Source organism: Myotis davidii, unplaced genomic scaffold (assembly GCF_000327345.1).
Source record: "Myotis davidii unplaced genomic scaffold, ASM32734v1 scaffold370, whole genome shotgun sequence".
NCBI classification, from domain to species: domain Eukaryota; kingdom Metazoa; phylum Chordata; class Mammalia; order Chiroptera; family Vespertilionidae; genus Myotis; species Myotis davidii.
In genome coordinates, this window is record NW_006288615.1 from 7257545 (window position 1) to 7277123 (window position 19579).

The 19579-nt window shown below is 53.1% G+C and overlaps 1 protein-coding gene across 11 annotated transcripts in view; it reads right to left on the reverse strand.

Annotated features, from left to right (window-relative positions):
* Positions 1-19579, reverse strand: part of HDAC4 (histone deacetylase 4) — a 201353-nt gene that overhangs the window by 9698 nt on the left and 172076 nt on the right. For 7 of the 11 annotated variants that reach the window (XM_015561928.1, XM_015561923.1, XM_015561926.1 and 4 more), the window contains 7 exons: positions 17884-17939; positions 15825-15912; positions 13832-13951; positions 12934-13031; positions 6240-6358; positions 4516-4605; positions 4278-4411 (listed from right to left, as the gene is read on the reverse strand). In XM_015561928.1, the coding sequence (XP_015417414.1) occupies positions 4278-4411; positions 4516-4605; positions 6240-6358; positions 12934-13031; positions 13832-13951; positions 15825-15912; positions 17884-17939 (705 nt within the window). The remainder of the gene's footprint in view (positions 1-4277; positions 4412-4515; positions 4606-6239; positions 6359-12933; positions 13032-13831; positions 13952-15824; positions 15913-17883; positions 17940-19579) is intronic. The other 4 variants (XM_015561929.1, XM_006760506.2, XM_006760504.2 and 1 more) reach the window with 1 other exon arrangement.

Genomic DNA, 19579 nt, shown 5'->3' on the forward strand with positions numbered 1-19579 from the left:
CCATTCTTCCTCTCTGGGAGATTTGGGGCATGTGTTTCAGAGAACACGAAGCCCACACTCCCAATCAGCTCAGGCTTGGAGGCCTCAGCTGCTGGGCCTGGAAACTAGGCCAGCGGGTGACATGCCACCCTAACATGCTGGAGACGCTGGTGTGCCATGTGGCGGCTCTTCTTCAGTAACCAAATGCTCAGAAAGCCCCCTATCACTCCCTCCCTGAGTAGGGGAAAAGGTGTGGCGAGAACAGTCCTGTGTCCTTAGACTGACCTAGGGCCAGCGCAACTCATCTCCCCCTCATGCTCCAGTCTGGCTTTCTGGCTCTCCCGTCTCATATTTTTATAGTTGCCAAATCCTCTAGGAAGAGAATGAGGTATGAAAAAAACATCAGCCCGTCTGGCGTGGCTCAGTGGTTGAGCATTGACCTACAGGAGGTTGGATTCCTAGTCAAGACACATGCCTGGGTTACGGGCTCGATCGCCAGTGGGGGGCGTGAAGGAGGCAGCTGTTCAATGATTCTCTCTCGTCACTAATGGTTCTCTCTTTCCTTCTCCATTTCTCTCTGGGAAAAAAAAAAAAAATCAGTCACCAAAGCTGAGTGCTGTGAACACAGGAGTTTCTTGCTGCCAGGGCCCCAGAGTGGGAGCTTGGCAGTCAGTGCTGGGCACACTGAATCTGCTGAGCAAGCAAGGACAGGGCCCAAGGTGGCATCCTACTCTTGGCTGTGAGCCACCCTTTTGCTGAGCTAGGTGGCTGGCAACTAGGATGACTTTCTTACCCATTTTACAAAGGAGGCCCCCCCGGGGGCCTGGGAGCAAGGGAAACTGTCACCGTTTCCCTCCATCCTGCTGTGACAGTGACCAGGGCGAGGGCCCACCTTCTGAGTGTTGCTAGCAAGGACTCAGGAGACTGGACAGACAGGAGGCATGCACTGCCCTAAAGCAAACACACATGCACTGGGGCTTGTGCCCCCCACATGGGCCTGCACACAGCTGAAACTATGGCCACTGCTGGCAGGAGGTGACCCTGGCCAGGAGTGTGAGCATGTGTAAGCATGACTGTGAGCATGTGCAAGCATGACTGCAAGCATGTGTAAACGTGACTGTGAGTATAAGTATAGCTGAGTGTGAATGCAAGCATGACTGTGCAAGCATGTGCACTTGTAAGCATGACTGTGAGTGTGTAAACATGAGCATGTATATAAACAGGACTTGCAAGTGTGTGTATGCATGATTGTGTGAGCATGTGCAAATATGCCTGTGAGTGTGAGTGTATGAGTCTGTGTGAGTGAGGGGGAGATGGCCGACTAAAAGCAGATAACTGGCTCCCAGACTGAGTGGACTCAGTGTCTGTCTCTGTGTCTGCCTCTCACACACACAGCTGTTTTTAATCACTGTGTTTTGTCACAGCTAAACCTTTCCCAAAGTGTAACAATATAACACAGTTGCTAAATTTCCAGTGAAAGCCTTTTCTCCCAACACTGCGGCTCCACCTCATCCTCTGTGAACTCCTTCACTGATCTCGGAGGTGGGTTGAATGAAATGATGGCATTGATCCCCTGATATGCCACATGATTAACCAGAAAATTGGCCCAAACTAAACGCTGCCTTTGGGGTGACATGAGAAATGATGGTCCCTCACTGCTCATCTCAGCCCTCCACCTGCTGGACTCTATACTTCCGTTTACACTGCTCCTGCAAAACGTTTGAGTTTTCACAGTCAGTTGTCACCAATAGTTGCAAATAAAGCCAAAACTGTTCAATAAAATGGCTCTTGGGAGCAATGTGGGCCTCGGCACAGCGCTGGTCTCCTATTGTAGGCTGTGCTCTTGCCTCTCTCCTGCCTCTCTCCCCACCAGGTGGCTATGTTGGCCACAGCTGGCTGCCCGTTGTGTGCACCAAGTCGTCCAACACGCCGTACATCAATCCACTTCAAAGGCCGCAGGGCAGAGAAGTGGGGCTCTGTCCAACTTTCTTGCATTAAAAATATTTTTAAGAGACCTTGATAAACCAGTGTTTCCTGCTTTTTGATGTGTGTAAGTAAAGGAACAATTTCTTGTCAGAAGAGTGAAGCAGGAAGAAGGGACAGGCCCTAGTTGAAAGCTCAGTTCTCTATTGTTATTTTAAAATAACTCGAAGAATCAAAAAGGTTTGGGATGGTTTAAATACATAAGTCAGTTAGTTGCCTTTTAACTTTAGCTAGAAAGGGAGAAGGTTGTTTTATGTGAAGAAAGGCTAGGTGAAATTCTATGAGCACTTTAAAAAGCACACTGGCATTTTATTTGGGAATATTCAAGCATATCGCTAACCCGCTGACCAGGCATGAGATGCCACCAGGACCTTTGATCTGCTTGTGACCTGGCTTAAAATGAACACTATCCACAACAAGCAAGGGGGCCGGGGAGTGGGGGCTGGCTGGAGCGCCATAGGGCCTGCACGGAGCTGGGACCACACTACTGTCTCCTCCAGCCTGAGCACCTTCACCACAACTGCAGAACCAGGAAGCATGCTGGATATGGGGCCACACCTCTGTTCCCTGAGCCCAGCAGAGGGTTACAGAATGGGTTCAGGATCCCCCCACCCCAAGGATGGTGCACTCAGTCCACCCTCCTTAGGACTGGCCCTTGAGAGGGGCAGATAGAGCTATAGCCTTCCTCCCAGGTGCCCACTCCCCAAGGCACCTGGCCTGGCTCTCCTCTGCAGGCCATCTCACAGGGAGGACACACACAGCTTCCTATGGACCCAACCCCACATCAGGTCATTGTCACACTCAGCTGGGCTGGGGCCCGGACCTGGGTGATACCTCACCTTTGCTTCCACATGCCACCTGTCATCTCTGTCCCTCCTGAGCCTGGCAGGGCACTGGCCATACCCCTCCTCCTCCTGCCCACAGCCTACCTTCTGTCAGTTCATGCAAGTCACAGGGAATAACGCGGACTGGGAACAGCTTGAGGACAGAGTGCTACCTCACATCACAGGAGACCTCTCTGCAACTGGCCATCTCCCCAGTGTGGCGGATGTAATGAAGTTCAACATGGAGCTTGGAGCACCTGCTCGGAGCCCCACTCTGCATCTCTCCACATGCCTTATGGGCCCTGTCAGCTGTGTTTCAGGGGTGTGGGGTGGGTGGGTCTTAGAGGGCAGCCTCAGGACCGGCCAGGGTGGGCTCCCAGTGACTGCCTCCGGGGTCCCTCTCAGGCACTCAGCCTCACAGGCCAGAAGCTGGGGACAGAGCCCCACTGAGCAATGAACTTATGAGGGTGCCGCACCCAAGATGGGCCTTAACAGGAGCCTTGCGCTCTTGGTGTTGACCAGCAGGAGGGCAGCTGCAGAGGTGACGGCCCCTGACTGAACACCTGGTAGCCCTGACCCAAGTGAGGAGTGTGCTCAGTCACCGTGTCTGATGGGTGAGGGAGATGAGTCCCAGGGGACGGGACGGCATGAGAGCAGGGGCCCTGGCACCTCTCTGTGTGGTTGGGCCTCTAATCTAGGGCACTCACCGGAGCTCCCCAAACACCAGCCAGCTCATCTCTAGGACCCATGTGTGACGTTCAAAGCAACAAGAGAAACTACACTAGGGAGATCCTGAACCCGCTCCATGAGCCTCTGATGGGCTCAGGGGACAGAGGTGTGGCCCCATATCCAAAGGCCTGTGGGTGAATTTAAGGTTTCAGGAAGTGTGGCCACTCAGCGGGCTGGACATCCTGGAGGCATCCCTCCTATCACCCTGCCCTCCCCTGGCCCACACTGGCCTGGAGTGTAGCTCTCCCCGCGGCTCTCCTCCAACCTCGCAAGCTGCCTCCCCTGGTCTAGATCCTTGAACCCCTTTGGTCCAGCTACTGCGTCTCCCTGACTGTGTCCTGGGCCTCAGTGGGGACACTGTGCAGAGCCGGACCTGGTGTCTGTGAGCCCAGAGGCAGAGGCCTCTCACTCAGGGCCCGAGACTCTCAGAGATGCCACTCCTGGAACCTGCCTTAGAACCCTCTGGGAACTGACGGTTTCTGAAGGAGGAAACTGACAGTCCTCTCCAGGTGACTCACACATGAAGGTGAGCCCCTTCAAAACACAGGACCCTGAACCATCTTTTTAAGAGGAAGGGTTCTTGATGATCCTTTTGCTCACCTCCTTGTGGCCATAATCAAGCAGTTTTGTCAGATGTGTTGCCTGAGTGGGGGTAGGGGTGGGGGAAATAAAAAACCGAGTGGGAAGCAAGTGAAGTGGCCCATACACTGGGTCTGGGTCTGGAGCCTGCGTGCAGCAGCCATGGGCCTCCGGTCCTCCTACCTCGTTTCCCAGCAAAGCAGAAACACATGCTTCCGAGGCGTCACAAATGGCCGTGAGGTCGTGGCCCCCCTCCAGGGCCAAAACTATCCGGCCGCCAGCCAAGCCCATCAGCTGCTTCGTCAGGTACCCGAAACCTGCAACGGGAAAATGGAGATACAAGTAGAGGGCAGGGCAGGTGCAGGGCCGACGCTGGCAGCAGATCAAAGCGCCCAGAAGTGCATTACATCACATTACAGACCCAGGGGGCTGGCACACCGCGGCTCATAATGGAAGCCAGGTTCGATCGCAATAAATTCATCGAGGAATTCGGTTTGGGATCCTGTTTGATCTGTGTGAGAGCAGGAATTACGGTTTCAGTGCTTTGATTTCATAATGCTGCAAATCACCTCGTTTGGGGGGATGGGGATGGGCCCCCAGGCTTTCTCACATGGGGACCAGAGGCCAGGAGACAGGGTGCCTGGAGCAGGGCAGCTGTGGGCAGCCTTGGAGGCACGGCCATGCCCAACCCTGAGGCCAGGGGTTCTGGTTAGGGGGTGTGCTGGGCATGAGCACACACTCCGGCACACACATCAATGCTGCGTGTGCCCCTCTAGGACTCTGACATCCGTGTCTGGCTTTCATCAACAGCCATGTTCCCTCCGTTGCACCCATGTCACCCTCCCACAGGCAGAAACGCCTGACGGGTAATGACAATTACCACCTTTGGCCAGAACAGCCTGACAGTTATTAAAGAGCCTGTGAAAACCATGCCATACTGGTCAGCAGCCCCAGTGCCAGGTGGCCATCGGCAGACCCGGCCCCATGCTGGCAGCCATGGGCACTGTAACCTCCTAAAGCCCTGGGTTGTCTCTGATGGAATCAGGGACACAGGCTCCAGGCTGCTTGGTCACTTCCTCATCACTAAACCACACTGCCCAGGTTCAGGTGGATCTGAGGGGTCCCGCACTGGAGCACGGCTACGCCAGCATAGGCCTTGGTTTGACCTCTTTCTTCTCTGGTGACCCACACTCTCCCTGTGGGAGGGGAGAGACGACAGGCTCTCCTTGGCCATCCGCACCCATGGGGTCAGCACGAGGGGCCCCCAGAGTGTCCTGGGAGAGTCCCAGGACCTAGATTTCTGTGACCACCACAGCTGCGGGGGGGTCCTCAGGCTCTCGGGTTAACAGCCGAGGCAAAGCTTTCCTGCTCACTGCCCGCCCAGGCCTTTCTGTGGACCAAGGTTCCACGCCAGGAGGTCTCTGATGTGACTTGCTGTGACAGCATAAGCAGAGGCCTCACCCTTGTGGGAAGGCGATTTTCACAGGACTCCCTCCCATAATGAAAGCAGGGCCTTCATCTAATGCAGTGGTTCTCAACCTTCTGGCCCTTTAAATACAGTTCCTCATGTTGTGACCCAACCATAAAATTATTTTCATTGCTACTTCATATCTGTAATGTTGCTACTGTTATGAATTGTAATGTAAATATCTGATATGCAGGATGGTCTTAGGCGACCCCTGTGAAAGGGTCGTTCGACCACCAAAGGGGTCAAGACCCACAGGTTGAGAACCGCTGATCTAATGCAAATCCTTAGATGAGCGCATAATCTGGGGCTCCCTGCTCCCTCCAATTCTGAACTGAACCTGCTCTCAGTTACCCCCCTCACAGGCTTTAGGGTCTGTTCCTACACTCAGTGTGGGCGACCACACCAGCTCTCAGTCAAACTGGAGACCTGGCCCCTAGAGTGACCTGTATGCTCCCAGCTGAGCATGAGCCCCCCAGGTCAGCACTGTCAGTTGCATGACCTTCAGTGAGGAGTGCCTGCGGCCTCATGGTCCACACCATCCTGCTGCCTCCATCGGTTTTCTGGGGCTGCCCACACTGTCACATCTCTAGAAATGTCATTGAAGGGGAGATGTGAGACACAGCACAGTTGGCCACAGAGACAACAGGTCCCGTTAAGCTCCTGAAAACCCGACTTACATTTGGCAGAGAGGTTGTAGCCGCCCAGAGGTGTGGGGTGGCCCTCCACGGCGTCGAAACCTGCTGACACCAGCACCACATCCGGGGCAAACTCGTTTGCGATAGGCATGACCACCATTCTGCAAAGGGTAGGAGAAGGCAACACTGAGGCAGTGGGGACACAGATGGGGAGGGCTGCTTGGTCACTGAATGTACCTGCCACAGTTCCCCTCAAGGTTAGTGGGCTGAAGACTCCCATGGAAGCTGGGATCTGACGATTTCACAGTATCTAAAAAGTCCAAACCAACAAGGCCCTGTATGAATGCTTAGGGCGAGCTATGCACTGGTGGTTTTGTAGGAGGCTTTTGCTGCAGACCGTGGAGGTGGTCTGTAATGCCCAGCACCAGCTGCACCAACATGGGGAAGTGGAGCCAGCTACCAGGGCTGCTAAGAGTCCTCCCCAAAGGTGCGGATGGCTCTGCTCACCTTACACTGGCCCTGATTCAAGATGGACACAGCCATGCCCCTGGCACCAGGGACACAGAGCCGTGTGGCTGAGGAGGTGGGAGAGCCCTTCAGCAGCCCTGGCCCTGAGGGAGCCCTCCTACCTCCTTCCACTCACCCCCAGGGCCATGTTAGCAACAAATGACCATACGCACACTTGCAACAGTGCTGCATTGGGTTAGTTAAAAAGGAATTCTACACTTGAGATTTTTAAAGGGAAAACTGATGGTCACATTAAAGAGAATTGATAATTAAAAATACACACACCACTGAGAGGTCTGGGGTTAAGTTATATGAGGGAAAGAAGGAAAAAGATTTACTTGAATACAGAAAAAACACTGAACACAAAACCACCACCTGGGAGCCTGCAGTGTAAAGAGGTCAGTGTGTCCTTTAAACATGTGCTTTGTGTTTTGATTGAAGAACTATTAAATTTGGAACTCAGCAGTGGCACCTGCCATTTAAGCTTGTTTCTCAGACTCTCCTTCCTCCGTCTGTAGATGAGGTGGGCAAGGTGGGCAGAATCTCAGGCGCTTGGGGCCCATGTCCCTGAAGTGGACAGAGGAAGGTGGACATGATGATCTAAATGCGCCGGGAGCCTCTGCTGATGCGTTGCCCAGCCCCATGGGGGAAGTCCAGCATTCACAATTTCTCTGTCTGTTTCTTAGAGCAGCTCAAACAGTTTCTGCTGCACCAAAGGCTGCTCGGTGCTCCCGCAGCTCACCCAGAGACTCATCTCTGAGTCCTGGTTCCCTTCACTTGGAGCTTCAGAGGCCCTCGGGGGGAGGAGGTCACAGGCACCAGGCATGGCCCATGGTCCTTCCCCACGGCAGAGCCCTGGGGACACCATGGCCAAGGACTTTTATTACAGAATGAAATTGCCATTTAAGTCAGCAGAGTCAACTCCATAAAGTACCAACTTTGCCAAAGGACACAAACATGCTCAAAATTAAATGTTCCTCTACTCTGGAACTACCCTGGATTGCGATCCCATTGAAAAGCCACCTGGTCTCCGGTGAAAGGAGTGATGAAAACCCACCACATGTCTCTGCAGGACCCAAGCTGCAGAGCACCCGGCCCTACTCTGAGAACACGCGCCACCCAGCGCTGAAGGACCCCGAGCCAGCGCTTCCTGCAGGAGCGTGGGCTGAGCCATGTGATTTCATCTGCTCCAGTTGGGGCTGAGTGCCTGCCATGGAAACAGGCACTGGCAGCTGAGAAACTCGCTTCTGGAACCTCACACTGGAGTCACAGCAGACAGATGAGGCTGGGTTTTGAACAGTTTGCTGCATTCCCTTTTCCAAGGCCAAGCGCAGTTCATAAACTTCCCCAGGAAGCACCTCTGCACTAGCCTCAGGGTGTGTGCCCTGGGCACCGTCCATCAGGGTCCAAGGAACAAAACACAGGATCTGGACGGGCTTGGCTAGCTTTCAGTCTGCGGGCCACACGGCCATGTGTGAGCTGCACGGCCATGTGTGAGCTGCACCATGTGAACACACTAGCATGACGGTGCCCCAGTAAAACTTGACTTAAAACACATGGTGGATTTGGCACGAGGGCCCCACTCTGCCAGCCCCTGCCCACACCTGTCATTACAACCATGGTGATGCTATTCAATGCCCGGCACCAGTTCCAGATTTTAACATGTTTCATTGTGTCTATGGGGACGTGGTAACCAAAGTTCACAGATTCTGTGAATGCAAAGGGGTGTCTGTTACACAAAGCACATGCTCCTGAGCAGGCACAGGGCTGTGTCAACAATCCTGCCATGACACCACCCCGTGCCCTGGAAGCATCATCCACACAGATGGGCCTGTGGACGCCTCCTCTCTTGAGGTGCCTGGAAGCTTGGGCTGCCAGTGCTACCTGTTCTCCTCAGTCTTCCTTCCATAGCATGTGCTTCCTGTTCCTGTAGATGTGTAACACGTGTCTGCAGCTGGGACATTCCTGTGTGCTGGAGCGGCCAGACCAGGAGCAGCAGTTGCCACACTGACAGGCCGCACCCCCCTCCATGCCCCGTCTTATAGGAGGTGGTTGCCTTCCACACTGACGGCACCATTTCAACAATCAGCATTGTGATGACTGAAAATTCCATTTATTATATACTGTGACTTTGGTGTTTTGGGTCCCATCTTTTGAGAAAGCCACAAAAACCATGTTTGTACCAGAGCTACTGGGCCAGTGGCTGGAGCAACTGTCCATCAAGTATTTGAACTCTACTGAGAGAATCAGAACAAACATAGAAATTACGGGAACCCATCTGCTCTGGCCTGGCTGCCACCGGTGGTGATGCCCACAGCCCTGCCCTGCTCCTGTTTACCCACAGGCATGGTGGCCAAAGAAGGTGCACAGACAGCTAGGACACAGCTAGATCTGAGACTGGTCTGAGCTCCCCTCACACTGAGAAGACCAGTCCCCTCCAGAACCTGCTGCCTGCACCTGCAGTCCCCCTCCCTCATGCTCTGAAACCGGGGGCCCATTTGCTCCCAGCCTCCTCACCTCTCAGAGGTCATCCTGGTGAAGTGGGCACAGCCCTCCCTCCCTCCTGTAGCCTCCGTGGGGGTGGAGGGATGCCTTCCCTGGGCCCCTGGGCCTCTTGACTCTAACCTATTCTCACCCTTCCCCTCGCTGCCTCTCTTGCCATGTCATGCTCCACAGGCTTCTCCATACCCCACCTGCCACCACCACAGGAGGCCTCAGGCCCATGCAGGATCCCTCCCTCATGGTTCCCACGGCCTCACTGACACTGTCCTCAAGGCCACCTCCACTGCCAGGGCCCTTTGCTGCTTGAAGCTCACCTTGGCCTCTGCCTCACTCTGAGCAGGGCCCCAGCTTCCCCACTGGGCACCAGCCTGCCTCCGAGCCTGTGTCTTCCCCCAGCTCCTGTCCCCTCCCCCAGGTCCTCAGAAGAGCAGTGTGTTTGCTGTCTCTTGTCCCCACCTTCCATTCATTCACTCCTGTGCATTCTGTCTTTACCCCTTCCAACTGTCTTCCCTGAGTCACCAGTGGCCCCCTACCAACTGCTAAATAGAGGGACACTTTCCAGCTGTTTCCTGGAAATCTGCTAAAACACCATTGACCCCACTACGTTGTCCTCACTGACCCTGTTGTGCCGTCCTTCGCCCAGCTCAGACCTGCTCCTCTTGATTCTCTGTCCACTACCCCTACCCTCATCCACCAGCACTTGAGCCCCCGCCCCCTCAGTTCTATCTGATCACCAACATTTTCTGAGGTGGCCCTTCCCACCCTGTTCCCCATCCTGGTCAGGGGTGCCATCCTTCCCTGGGCTCGTCCATGGAATCTAGTGCAGTCTACCCATCCTGGAACCAACTCTGTCACCAAACTGCCACGAGATAGCCATCAAACATGCAGAACACACCGCCTTAGTCACCTGGTCAGAGCCCCGGACACTCACAGTCAGAGTCATGGTCCAGCTCCCGGGAAGCAGCCACACAGCCTGGACTGGCTCCTGTGGGAAGCCCTGTTCCCCGACACCCATGCCAGCTCACTCCTGCAAGACTTGTGAGTGGGCACGGGTACATGCACCTGCTGCAGCCCTGTGGTCCTCGCCTGAGTCACCTAAGGGGGCAGGCACTGCATGGATCGCTGTTCCATTCCCGCCGCCCAGGGCAGGGCAGTTGGACATGAGACTGCCCAATTCTGAGTTTCTAGCTTACATCTTTGCTTCTAAAATCACCGCAGAACGTCCTCGGGTAAAATTTAGAGACATGTTGAAGAGACATGGAGAGAACATGGAATGTCATGGATATTTCAACACAACAGAAAAGTTAGAAAGAAGCAAAACACACCTTAAGGACATAACAAAAGTCAGAAGTGCCACAACCTGACGCCATGCCCGAAAGGCCAGGGAAGGCAACATGAACCAGCCCGGCTGTTCAATCGCTGGGTCACTGCAATTACCACTTTGGGATGTGCAGGTTCCCTGACACCTCTCAGACACTATGTCACAGTGAAATCCAAATTATGACATCAGAGTACGGACAATCCCGATTTCACTTCCTCACTGCTGATAAGTGGACCTGCTGGGCTGCCAGCCGCAGGTAAGCGAGGGGTTAAGGAAAGTGCACCATTATCTCCTCCAGCCCAGGCCCTCAGCTCCTCAGCCAACTTCAAAGCCTCACCCCACTGGTTTGAATTAGGCCCCCTTTTCTCCTACAAGCCTCACGCCCCAGGAGAAAGCACCGCTGCTCCTGGATTTCATTAGGGGCCGTTTTCTTATCTCCTCTTCATCGCAGGCTTGATCTCCTGAAATGCAATGTGGCAGGCAGGGTCTGAGGAACACAGTGCTCCATCTGAGGCACGCACTGTCCGCGGGGCCCCAAGGGGAGCAGCACAGAAGAAAGGGGAAAACGGATCCTGACCCTCTTCCCCCTCCGACGATCAATGCCCAGGGAACTATAAATTGTAAACTTCAAAGTGCTATTTTACATTAAAATCAATAAAAAAAAAAAACCCGACACAATTTTCCTTTTCAAAGAAGTTATTTAAGCTTTAAAAAGCTCATTTGATAAGGTATCATCATGTACACACTTGGCAGGAGATTAAAACAGAATGTCGACAGCAACTCAGAGGGAAAGGCTCATCTTAAAGGCTGGCCTGGGGAGGGGGACGACTTTCAGGGCCACCTAACTGCCCCTCACCCTGCCCACCACCAATGAAATGCCAGAGGAGGTGCCAACACGTCCGCCTAGGATCGGAGTGCACAGGGCACTGACAAGCTGCAAGTGCCAATCCAGTCAAACCTGGCCCGAAAAATGGTCTGAAAGAAGAGAGACTACCCAGTTTTTACCAGTTTAAAGAAAGTTTTGCGTTCTCTGACTACACCAGGTGTGGGCTGTGTTGTGCCCTGGTCCCCTGGGTGGCACCAACATTCACTTGGGCACTGTTTACACCCTCACAGTGGCATCTGGACACCTATTTCAAAAGGAACCCCCTGAGAGGGCCGGTTCTCAGGCAGGAGGGGACAGTGATACCCAGTGGCTGTTCCATGCACATGCAGCGACTGCCCAGGTGGGTTCAGATTTCATGAAGCTGATATTTAACTGTGCACATGAGAAAATTGTCAGATGTTTTGGGGCCTCCTTCTCTCTTAAATTAGGCAGGGTAATTATCAAAATTCCACGATATTTGATAGAGTAAGAAGAAACATCAAAATTAGACCAATGAGGCCAGGAGAAAAAGTAATTCGGTGCCAATCAGGGTAGGTCTTCCAAGAGGCAACTGGCTCCTATTTTCACAGACCACTTCTGTTGTTGGAGCTGCTGACCGAAGACCTCTCCATTGCAGGCCCCACACGCCTGCTGACCCTGGGGACTAGGATCCTGTCCTGAGGTGAGCGAGCAGATGCTGTGAAGGGTCCTGTGACCCACACAGGTCTCACTGGGACGTGAGGCAGAACCCTCAGCAAAGCTTTGGCCAGATGTGTCCTTAATGAATCTCAGCCTCCAGAGGAGGAGGTGGAAAGTCACTGGGGATGCCCTGGGGTACCAACTCCTGGGTTTTCTGAGATGGTCAGACTTCACCATTGACCAAAACTCTCCTCCTCTTGCGGGCCCTGCCCCACCCTGAGCTGCCCATTCTACCATTTTAACGTCAACAGAGGCCACCTGTGCTATAGGAATTACTTCAGTCTGGCCCAGATCAAACCAGAAATCACCATTTGATGACAAAAGCAAACACTGAGGCTCAATTCTAGGGCCCAGAATAACACCAAGCAAGTGCATGAATGGGGAGGCCATCTAGTTTATCAATAAAGGAGGAAGATCTTTTTCTGTCTCCCGTCTTCTCAAAGAGGTTTCTGGAAGCTAAGTCAGGAGACCACAGCCTTCCAGATTTGAACGCCCACTTTTCGTTAATACACCTCTGACCCCTTCACTGAACCATTGGGACCCAAAGGGCACAGCCTGGAGCTCTGCAGACAAAGGTCAGAAGACAGCCTCAAAGATTCCACCTTCAGCTTAAACAAGGAACTGAGAACGCACGCTAGGGCCTCAGAGCATCGCCCCTCCACATGCAGGATAGAAACATCTGTCTCTGGAAGGTGTACCTGGGGGATGCTGGAGGGTCCTCCTGAGAGGGGTCTGGGTGCTTATGAAGGAGGGTGAGGGTTAAAGTCAACAGGAACTGAGACATGGGGGTGGAGTTCCTCGAGGTCCCTAAATGCCCGTGGACAGGAAGCCAGGACAGTTACCTGAAGGCTGCCAAGTACTCTGCATCTCCCATGGGGGGGTCAAGGCCACCAGTGAAAGCCATGTTGACGTTGAAGCCCACGCCCGGCCCTGTGCCCACCTGTGGGAAGGAAACATGTGTCAGACCCTCGACAGACCAGCCCTGGTGGTCCCACAGCAGAGCTGTGGCTGTGCTCCTCATGAGCTGTCACTGGTCCCTACAACCCCTGACATGCTGACTCCGATTACGGCATGCTTTCCCAGAATTTGGGGCTCTCGCCTCGCCCACCTGACCTGTGGGTGCAGTGGGGACCACCCTTTCCCTGGGCCCTGGATGAACTGCAGCTCTGTGCTGAGTGACAGACACAGGCCAGCAGAGGGCCACTAGGAAATGCCTGCAGACGAGCTGCCCTTTCAACTTCCTTCCGGGAAATAAGATCTGGAGGTGGAGCAGCTGTTTCCTAGGGTGGGATTCCCCACTGCTGGGGCCTCCACAGGCTTGGCTGGAGCTGAGGGTGTCATGAAGGCTCTGAGCCTGTCGTCCTGGGGCCCACTGTCTGGCACCACAGGTGAAATCAGAGCACAGTCAGCCTGCCCGAGGGACTGGACAAGAGCATGGCCCGCATAGCAGCCATTCCTGGAGGAAGAAGGGCACCCTGCTTCCTGCTCAGGAACACCTCTGTCGGCCTAGACTGGAATGGGAAACGGTCTCCAGGCCTTCACTTACACATCAGACAAAAGTCAGGCTGCTGTGCACATACGGGATGGAATTCAGGCCAATGTCTGCCTCAAGTCACCTTTTGGGGTTTCCATGAGTGGGTAGCCCTTGCTTCTGCTGTGCAGATGTCCACTCTGTCTCCAGGGTAGCCCTGCCTTGACCTCCTCCCAAAGTCCTGCACACCTACAGGAGGCCCCGAGTACCTCGTCAGGCGCCCCACTGCCTGGGAAGAAGTTGCCGTCGTCGTAGCGGTGCAGTGAGATGTAGAGGACATTGGGGTCGCTGTAGAAGGCCTGCTGGGTCCCATTTCCATGGTGCACATCCTGAGAACAGGGAGAGCGGACTCAATCTGGGCCATGCCAGGATATCTCCTAGGCTCAGTGCCCCAGCAGCGCAGCCAGGCCACTAACTTCACAGGGATGCCAGCCCCCTGCCCCCGGACTCAGTCAAAGGGCCCCAGGGACCAGAAGGAAGGGTCCCAGGACTGTGCCCGAATTCTTAGCACCAGAATAGACTGCAGGCTTTTGGCAACAAAAGGCTGGTGTTTCAACCCTGCCTGGAGGCTAGTTTTCCAGATCATTTGACTAATTTCTTGCTTGGCTGTGTTTGTGAAAAGTGAGCCACTTCCTCCCTCCTCTGACCATGGCTGCTGATGTTCGAGCACATGCGAAGTGTCAGCTCTGTGCCTGATGCTGGGGTAAGCGGTGGGGGTGGGGATGGGAGGAGCGGGAACACGGGGCAGGCCTACCCCACAGGCTGAGTGGCAGGTGCATAAGGCACCCAGCACTGTGGGCCCAGGTCCCAAACTAAACTGACAAACGACTTCTCCTAATCACAATGGGTGGCCAGGCTTCCACCAGGCCCTAGGCCCCACTTCCTTGGCCAGGACCACGAGGCCACCGAGAAGGGGCCTGCTTCACACAGTGTGCACATGAGGGGCTGCTTGCATGTCCGTGATTGGGAATACCAGAGAACTGCTTAGTATCCTTCTTTATAAAAGTCATCTGTGCTCATTACAGAAAACACGGGACCACAGTACAAAAGGAGTTGTGAGAAACAAACACGCAGTCCCAGCCACCAGGAACCGCTGATGCTATGCAGACAGGCGGCAGGTGCACACCACCTGTACCCTGTGGGACACAGCAGCACATGCCTCAGTGAGGTTCCCTGAAGGTTCTGCACAGGTCACCAACTTTTGCTAACTGCTACAGCCATGCCTGCGCTGATCACACGGCTGAGCTGTTCTAAATCACATGGCACCTGTCGCCTCCCCAGCATTTCTAGTTATTCCGTTTAGGAGCAACTAAGGGCTCAGGGACATAGGCGCCAGGCACACTGCAGCCAGTGACTCTGTTTTCACTGAGGCCACATAAGTCACGCGACCTCAGCCACCTAAGTGCTCCTGGATCTCTGTGACCAATGCCCACATCTGGGAGCTTGCCGGGTATCCTGAGTTATGTTTTGGTTTTTCTTATCTAAAGTGACAGGACTTTGCATTATAAGTCATACTCCTACCTGGTGTACCTAACTTTTTTCCTGAAAATTTTATAAAATTAATCATAAATACCCAAGAGAATACCCTTTACTCCCCTCCCCGCCCAAAGAATTAAGGTAACACCTTGACTATCCACTTCTAGTACCAGAACCCATGACCCTGATTGTGGAGTTCAGAGGTCACAGCGTTTCTAACTACAGCTTGCCCTTTGGGGCACTGGGATTATGAGAAGTGGCACTTCCTACAGGGAATGGGGAAGGAACGTAAAGCAGCACAAACTGGGTCTCCGGTGCCGGTGCCAAGGCAAGAAGGGCGCTTTCTCACAAGGGAAGCTGCACACTGGTCCAGGGGAGAGTGCGGCCTGTGCTCTCAGACGGAGGCACCTGGTGCAGGCTGCACCATCTCCTCCTAAACCTGCTTCTCAGCGAGGTTTTGCCAGAGTTTCCCCTAACCACTGGCACATTTCTAGGCATTTTGGGAACCCAATTATCGGCAGGATCATCTATTGAAGTTGTGAAATAAATCCGTAACAGGTCTGGGCTTTTATTTTCCTAATCTTTGAGATAGTTTCCAGAAGCTAAGGTCCCCAAATCTAGATGTCTCAGGAGGCAGAAATGCTTTCCTTCTCCCTCTACACAGGACAGTCTTCCTGCGAGAATCACAGCTCCCCCAGCCCTGGCCTGGTGAAGGAGGCCCCTTACCCAGTCCACTATGAGCGTCTTGCTCACATTCAGTCTCTGTTGGAGAAGCCTGGCTGCAACAGCCACGGAGTTGAAGTAGCAGAAACCCCTGCAGGTGAGAATCAGGAGAAACGGAGAAAAAATATAGGATTGGATCAGGTTTTGTTTTGTTTGTTGTTTTTTTTTTGTTAAGATTTTTTAGAGAGAGAGGAAGAGAGAGGGAGAAACAATAGATGAGAGAGGTAAACATCCATGAGCTGCCTCCTGCACGCCCCATACTGGGGAGCGAACCCACAACCTGGGTAAGTGCCCTGCCCAGGAATCAAAAGGGCCACCATTCAGTGCACAGATGACGCCCAACCGAGCCACACTGCCCAGAGCTAGATCAGTTTTTACGTAACTTTGCAAAAGAACCATCAAGAGTTTAAGAGGGTCTGGTGAATGTACAGTTTCTAATCAAGCAGTTTGAGAACCTTACTTGATGCTTATGATTGACAGACCAGTCTCCTGTGTGCAGATGGCCAGGCTCCCTGTAAGAAAATCCATTTCATTTTGTACCAACATCTCGCTCTTACTGGCCTCTCAAGAGACACCATGGGCCACAGAACACAGACGTGTGACCTAGTTTAGTTGCTCACTGCCAATCTTTCCACGTTCTAAGACATACGACAATGATGTATACAGGCACCCCACTGACTGACTGTAATTCCAGAGTCTTATTCAAGAGAGCAAGAAAAGCTAAGAAAGTGATCCAGGTAAAAATGAAAGTCTTCTCAGTCTAAATCTGTTTTTGTGGAATTTCCACAGAACCGGGTGGCCTGCTGTTTTGCTGCTGGAATCCAGGCGGCAGTCTGGGAGCCGCCCCCTAGGATATGTGGCTACAGCTCGGTGCACAGCAGAGAAACTGCACTGAAAACACCTCTGTCACCCACTGCAGTCATTTGGGTTTACTACTCAGAATATCCAACACTGAGATTCAAGCTAGAAGTCACTCTGAGCACTGAGACAAGGCCCTGCTCCCAGGTGGCCTGGAGTGAGTGCTCTGGGCCATGGGGCAGCCAGCGACTTCTCAGGTGAGGCTGCAAATACTCCAATCCACATCCACCTCCTTCTTCCTACACAAAGATGATTCCTTCTGAAACTCTGCTCTGACTCCCTTACTCCGGATTTGAAATGACAGGAGGTCCTTTGGGTATCACGGATTAGTCTGTGGTCCCACTGTGGTCTAGTGGCTTTATGAGGGTGTTGCCCTCCCTGCCCTTCCTGGCTCCACCTGACAGTGCTGTCTGCCAGGTGACATACCACGACTCATTCTTCAAGGCACAGCCCCAACATCACCTCCTCCTAACTCACCTGGGCTGTCTCCTGGCCAGGGGAGGCCACCGTGTTCACTGGGGTGGTTTCCTAGCCCAGTGAGAGGGCACCTCACCTTGCAGGCAGCAGAGGCACTCTGCACAACACCTGAGGCTAAGTGAGTCCTTGTGACCTTGCCCCAGGTGAGTGTGCACCAGTCACTGACTCTCCATGAACACGATGGATTGGACAATCCATACATCACATGCACCACCTCAGCCACCGCCTCAGAGGCGCACAGTCAGGGGAATCCGAACCCAGAACAAAGTCCAGGGAGCGGGCCGTGAGGTCATAACCCAGAGCCTTCAGCTTCATCATCACCATACTGTAAGCAGTTACCTGAGAGGTCATACTGAAAACAAGTGGAGGGTTTGACCCTGAATGCTCAGTAACAAGGACGGGCCACATGGACTCATCTATACAATGTGAGCTTTCTCTCCCAATTTTTTGCAGCACACTTAACAACTGACTTGTCTAGACTAATTCTGTGGGTTCCTTTCCTTCCTTTCCATTCTCCGATTCACCTTTTCATCACAACCATCAGCAAAGTCGACCTTTGACTACAGAGCTGCTCGGTTAGTCACTCATGCTAGATTGGAGACACTTGGTGTGGAAGACATGCAAGCACATTCCACATCACAGGAGGTTTGGCAGGTGGCAACTTTAGTCCTTTAAGGAGTCAGACACCAGCCCCTCCCCCACCTGCAGGGCCCATGTGTCTACTTACATGGGCGTGCTCTCCTCTGCGTGATGTCCTGGAGGGCGGACCACGGCAAAGCCATTCTACACACAATACGAGACATGTGGGGGAAAATAGGGAGGAAAGATTGGTTTCACGTCAGTGAGAAAATCATACAAACTGAATGGTTAGCAGACTCAGAGGACACTCGAGGATGTGGATTTATGCGGAACCCAGGGCATAGATAGGAACAGGATAAAGGGCTGACTGCAGCATTGCTGAGATGGCTAGTCTACAGGCGATTGTGGTTACTAAGGGAAAGTTATCCCTGACTTTCTACCTTTGCTGGCCTGCTGGCCAGGGTGGACACTGCTCAGTGTGCGATTCTGGGAGGGCTGGAGAGAACCCTTAGTGCAGGACTCTCCAGGAAGCAACCTGACGGGGTCCCTGGATGTAGATGAAATAGAAGGGGCTCGCTGTGGGGCAGATGTCATGTCCCAGTTTGGCCTTGACATGAAGGTCTGTCATTATCACTGCAGCTCAGTATACAGGGGAGTGGGCCACGTGGAAAACAAGCCCATCAGCACCTGGGAGAAATATCTCAGAAGCTGGGAGCTGCACAACCCTGCCTTCTGTTAGAACCTCTAGGTTAGGTAGGCTTTAAAAAACCATCTACTTTAAAGACTCTGTAGCTGCTGTACAATGTACAATGTATACACTGCACAGGATGTATACACTGTATAGGATGTGTGCACTGAACAGAATGTATACACTATAAAAACAGTCTCCACGAACATCTCTTGGTCTCACCAGCAACAGGAAGCTGTGTGGTCAGTCTATACACTCAGTAGACAGACCCATCTCCCTGCACACAGACTCTGTGCAGTGGTGTTAAGAGTGCAGACCACAGACCCTGGGTACCCCGTGCCCCTCCAGGGGCAGCTGTCATAATGACCTTAACCTTTCCTACCGTGCTGGCCACTGTGTGGATGCACTGGTGGGCCCACTGAGAATGTCATAGCAGGAACTCAGGCACCCACCTGCAGTACGACTTTTGCCACACATTTGCAGGGGAAAAGGCAAAACGTTTTCAATGAAGCAGTAAACTTATCAATGTCATCAACTCTCGACCCTGAACACACTCCTGTCCCATGTCGAGAAGCGTGAGGCTGTGTGAGCAGTTCTGCCGCTGACCTGAGCCTGGCTGCTCCCCGCAGGAGCACCAGTTTTCCTCAAAAGCAGTGAATAGCACTTCCTCAAAAATAAACCAAGTGAGCTGTCCTCAGGGAAAGTGCACTCAGTGGTAGCCTTCGTGCTAAGATCTGAGTGTTCAGTGAAAATGAGCCAATGTTCAGGAACCTGGATTGACCACTCCTCCTGGCACTCAGAAGACAGTCCTGAGTGTTGACTATGCAGTGAGATGGGCAAGGCTGGAAAGACATGCATCATCCAATGAGCCCATATTTCCAAATGACCAGTGTTACACAGGTCACGTGTAGACACGGGATCTATTCAATGTGCAAGACAGGCCAATGGATTTTTATGTAAGAATTACAGCTCACTGACTGTTTCAGGTGCCACATTGCAACTAAATTCAAGAGACTTCCACTTGCTGAATTTTGGTGCGGCATCAAAGAATATCCACAATTACTTTAAAAAGCTACTGAAATACCCCCTTTCCCCAATTCCGTGTCTGTGTGAGGCTGACTTTCTTCATGTACTTCAACCAAAATAGCATGTCACC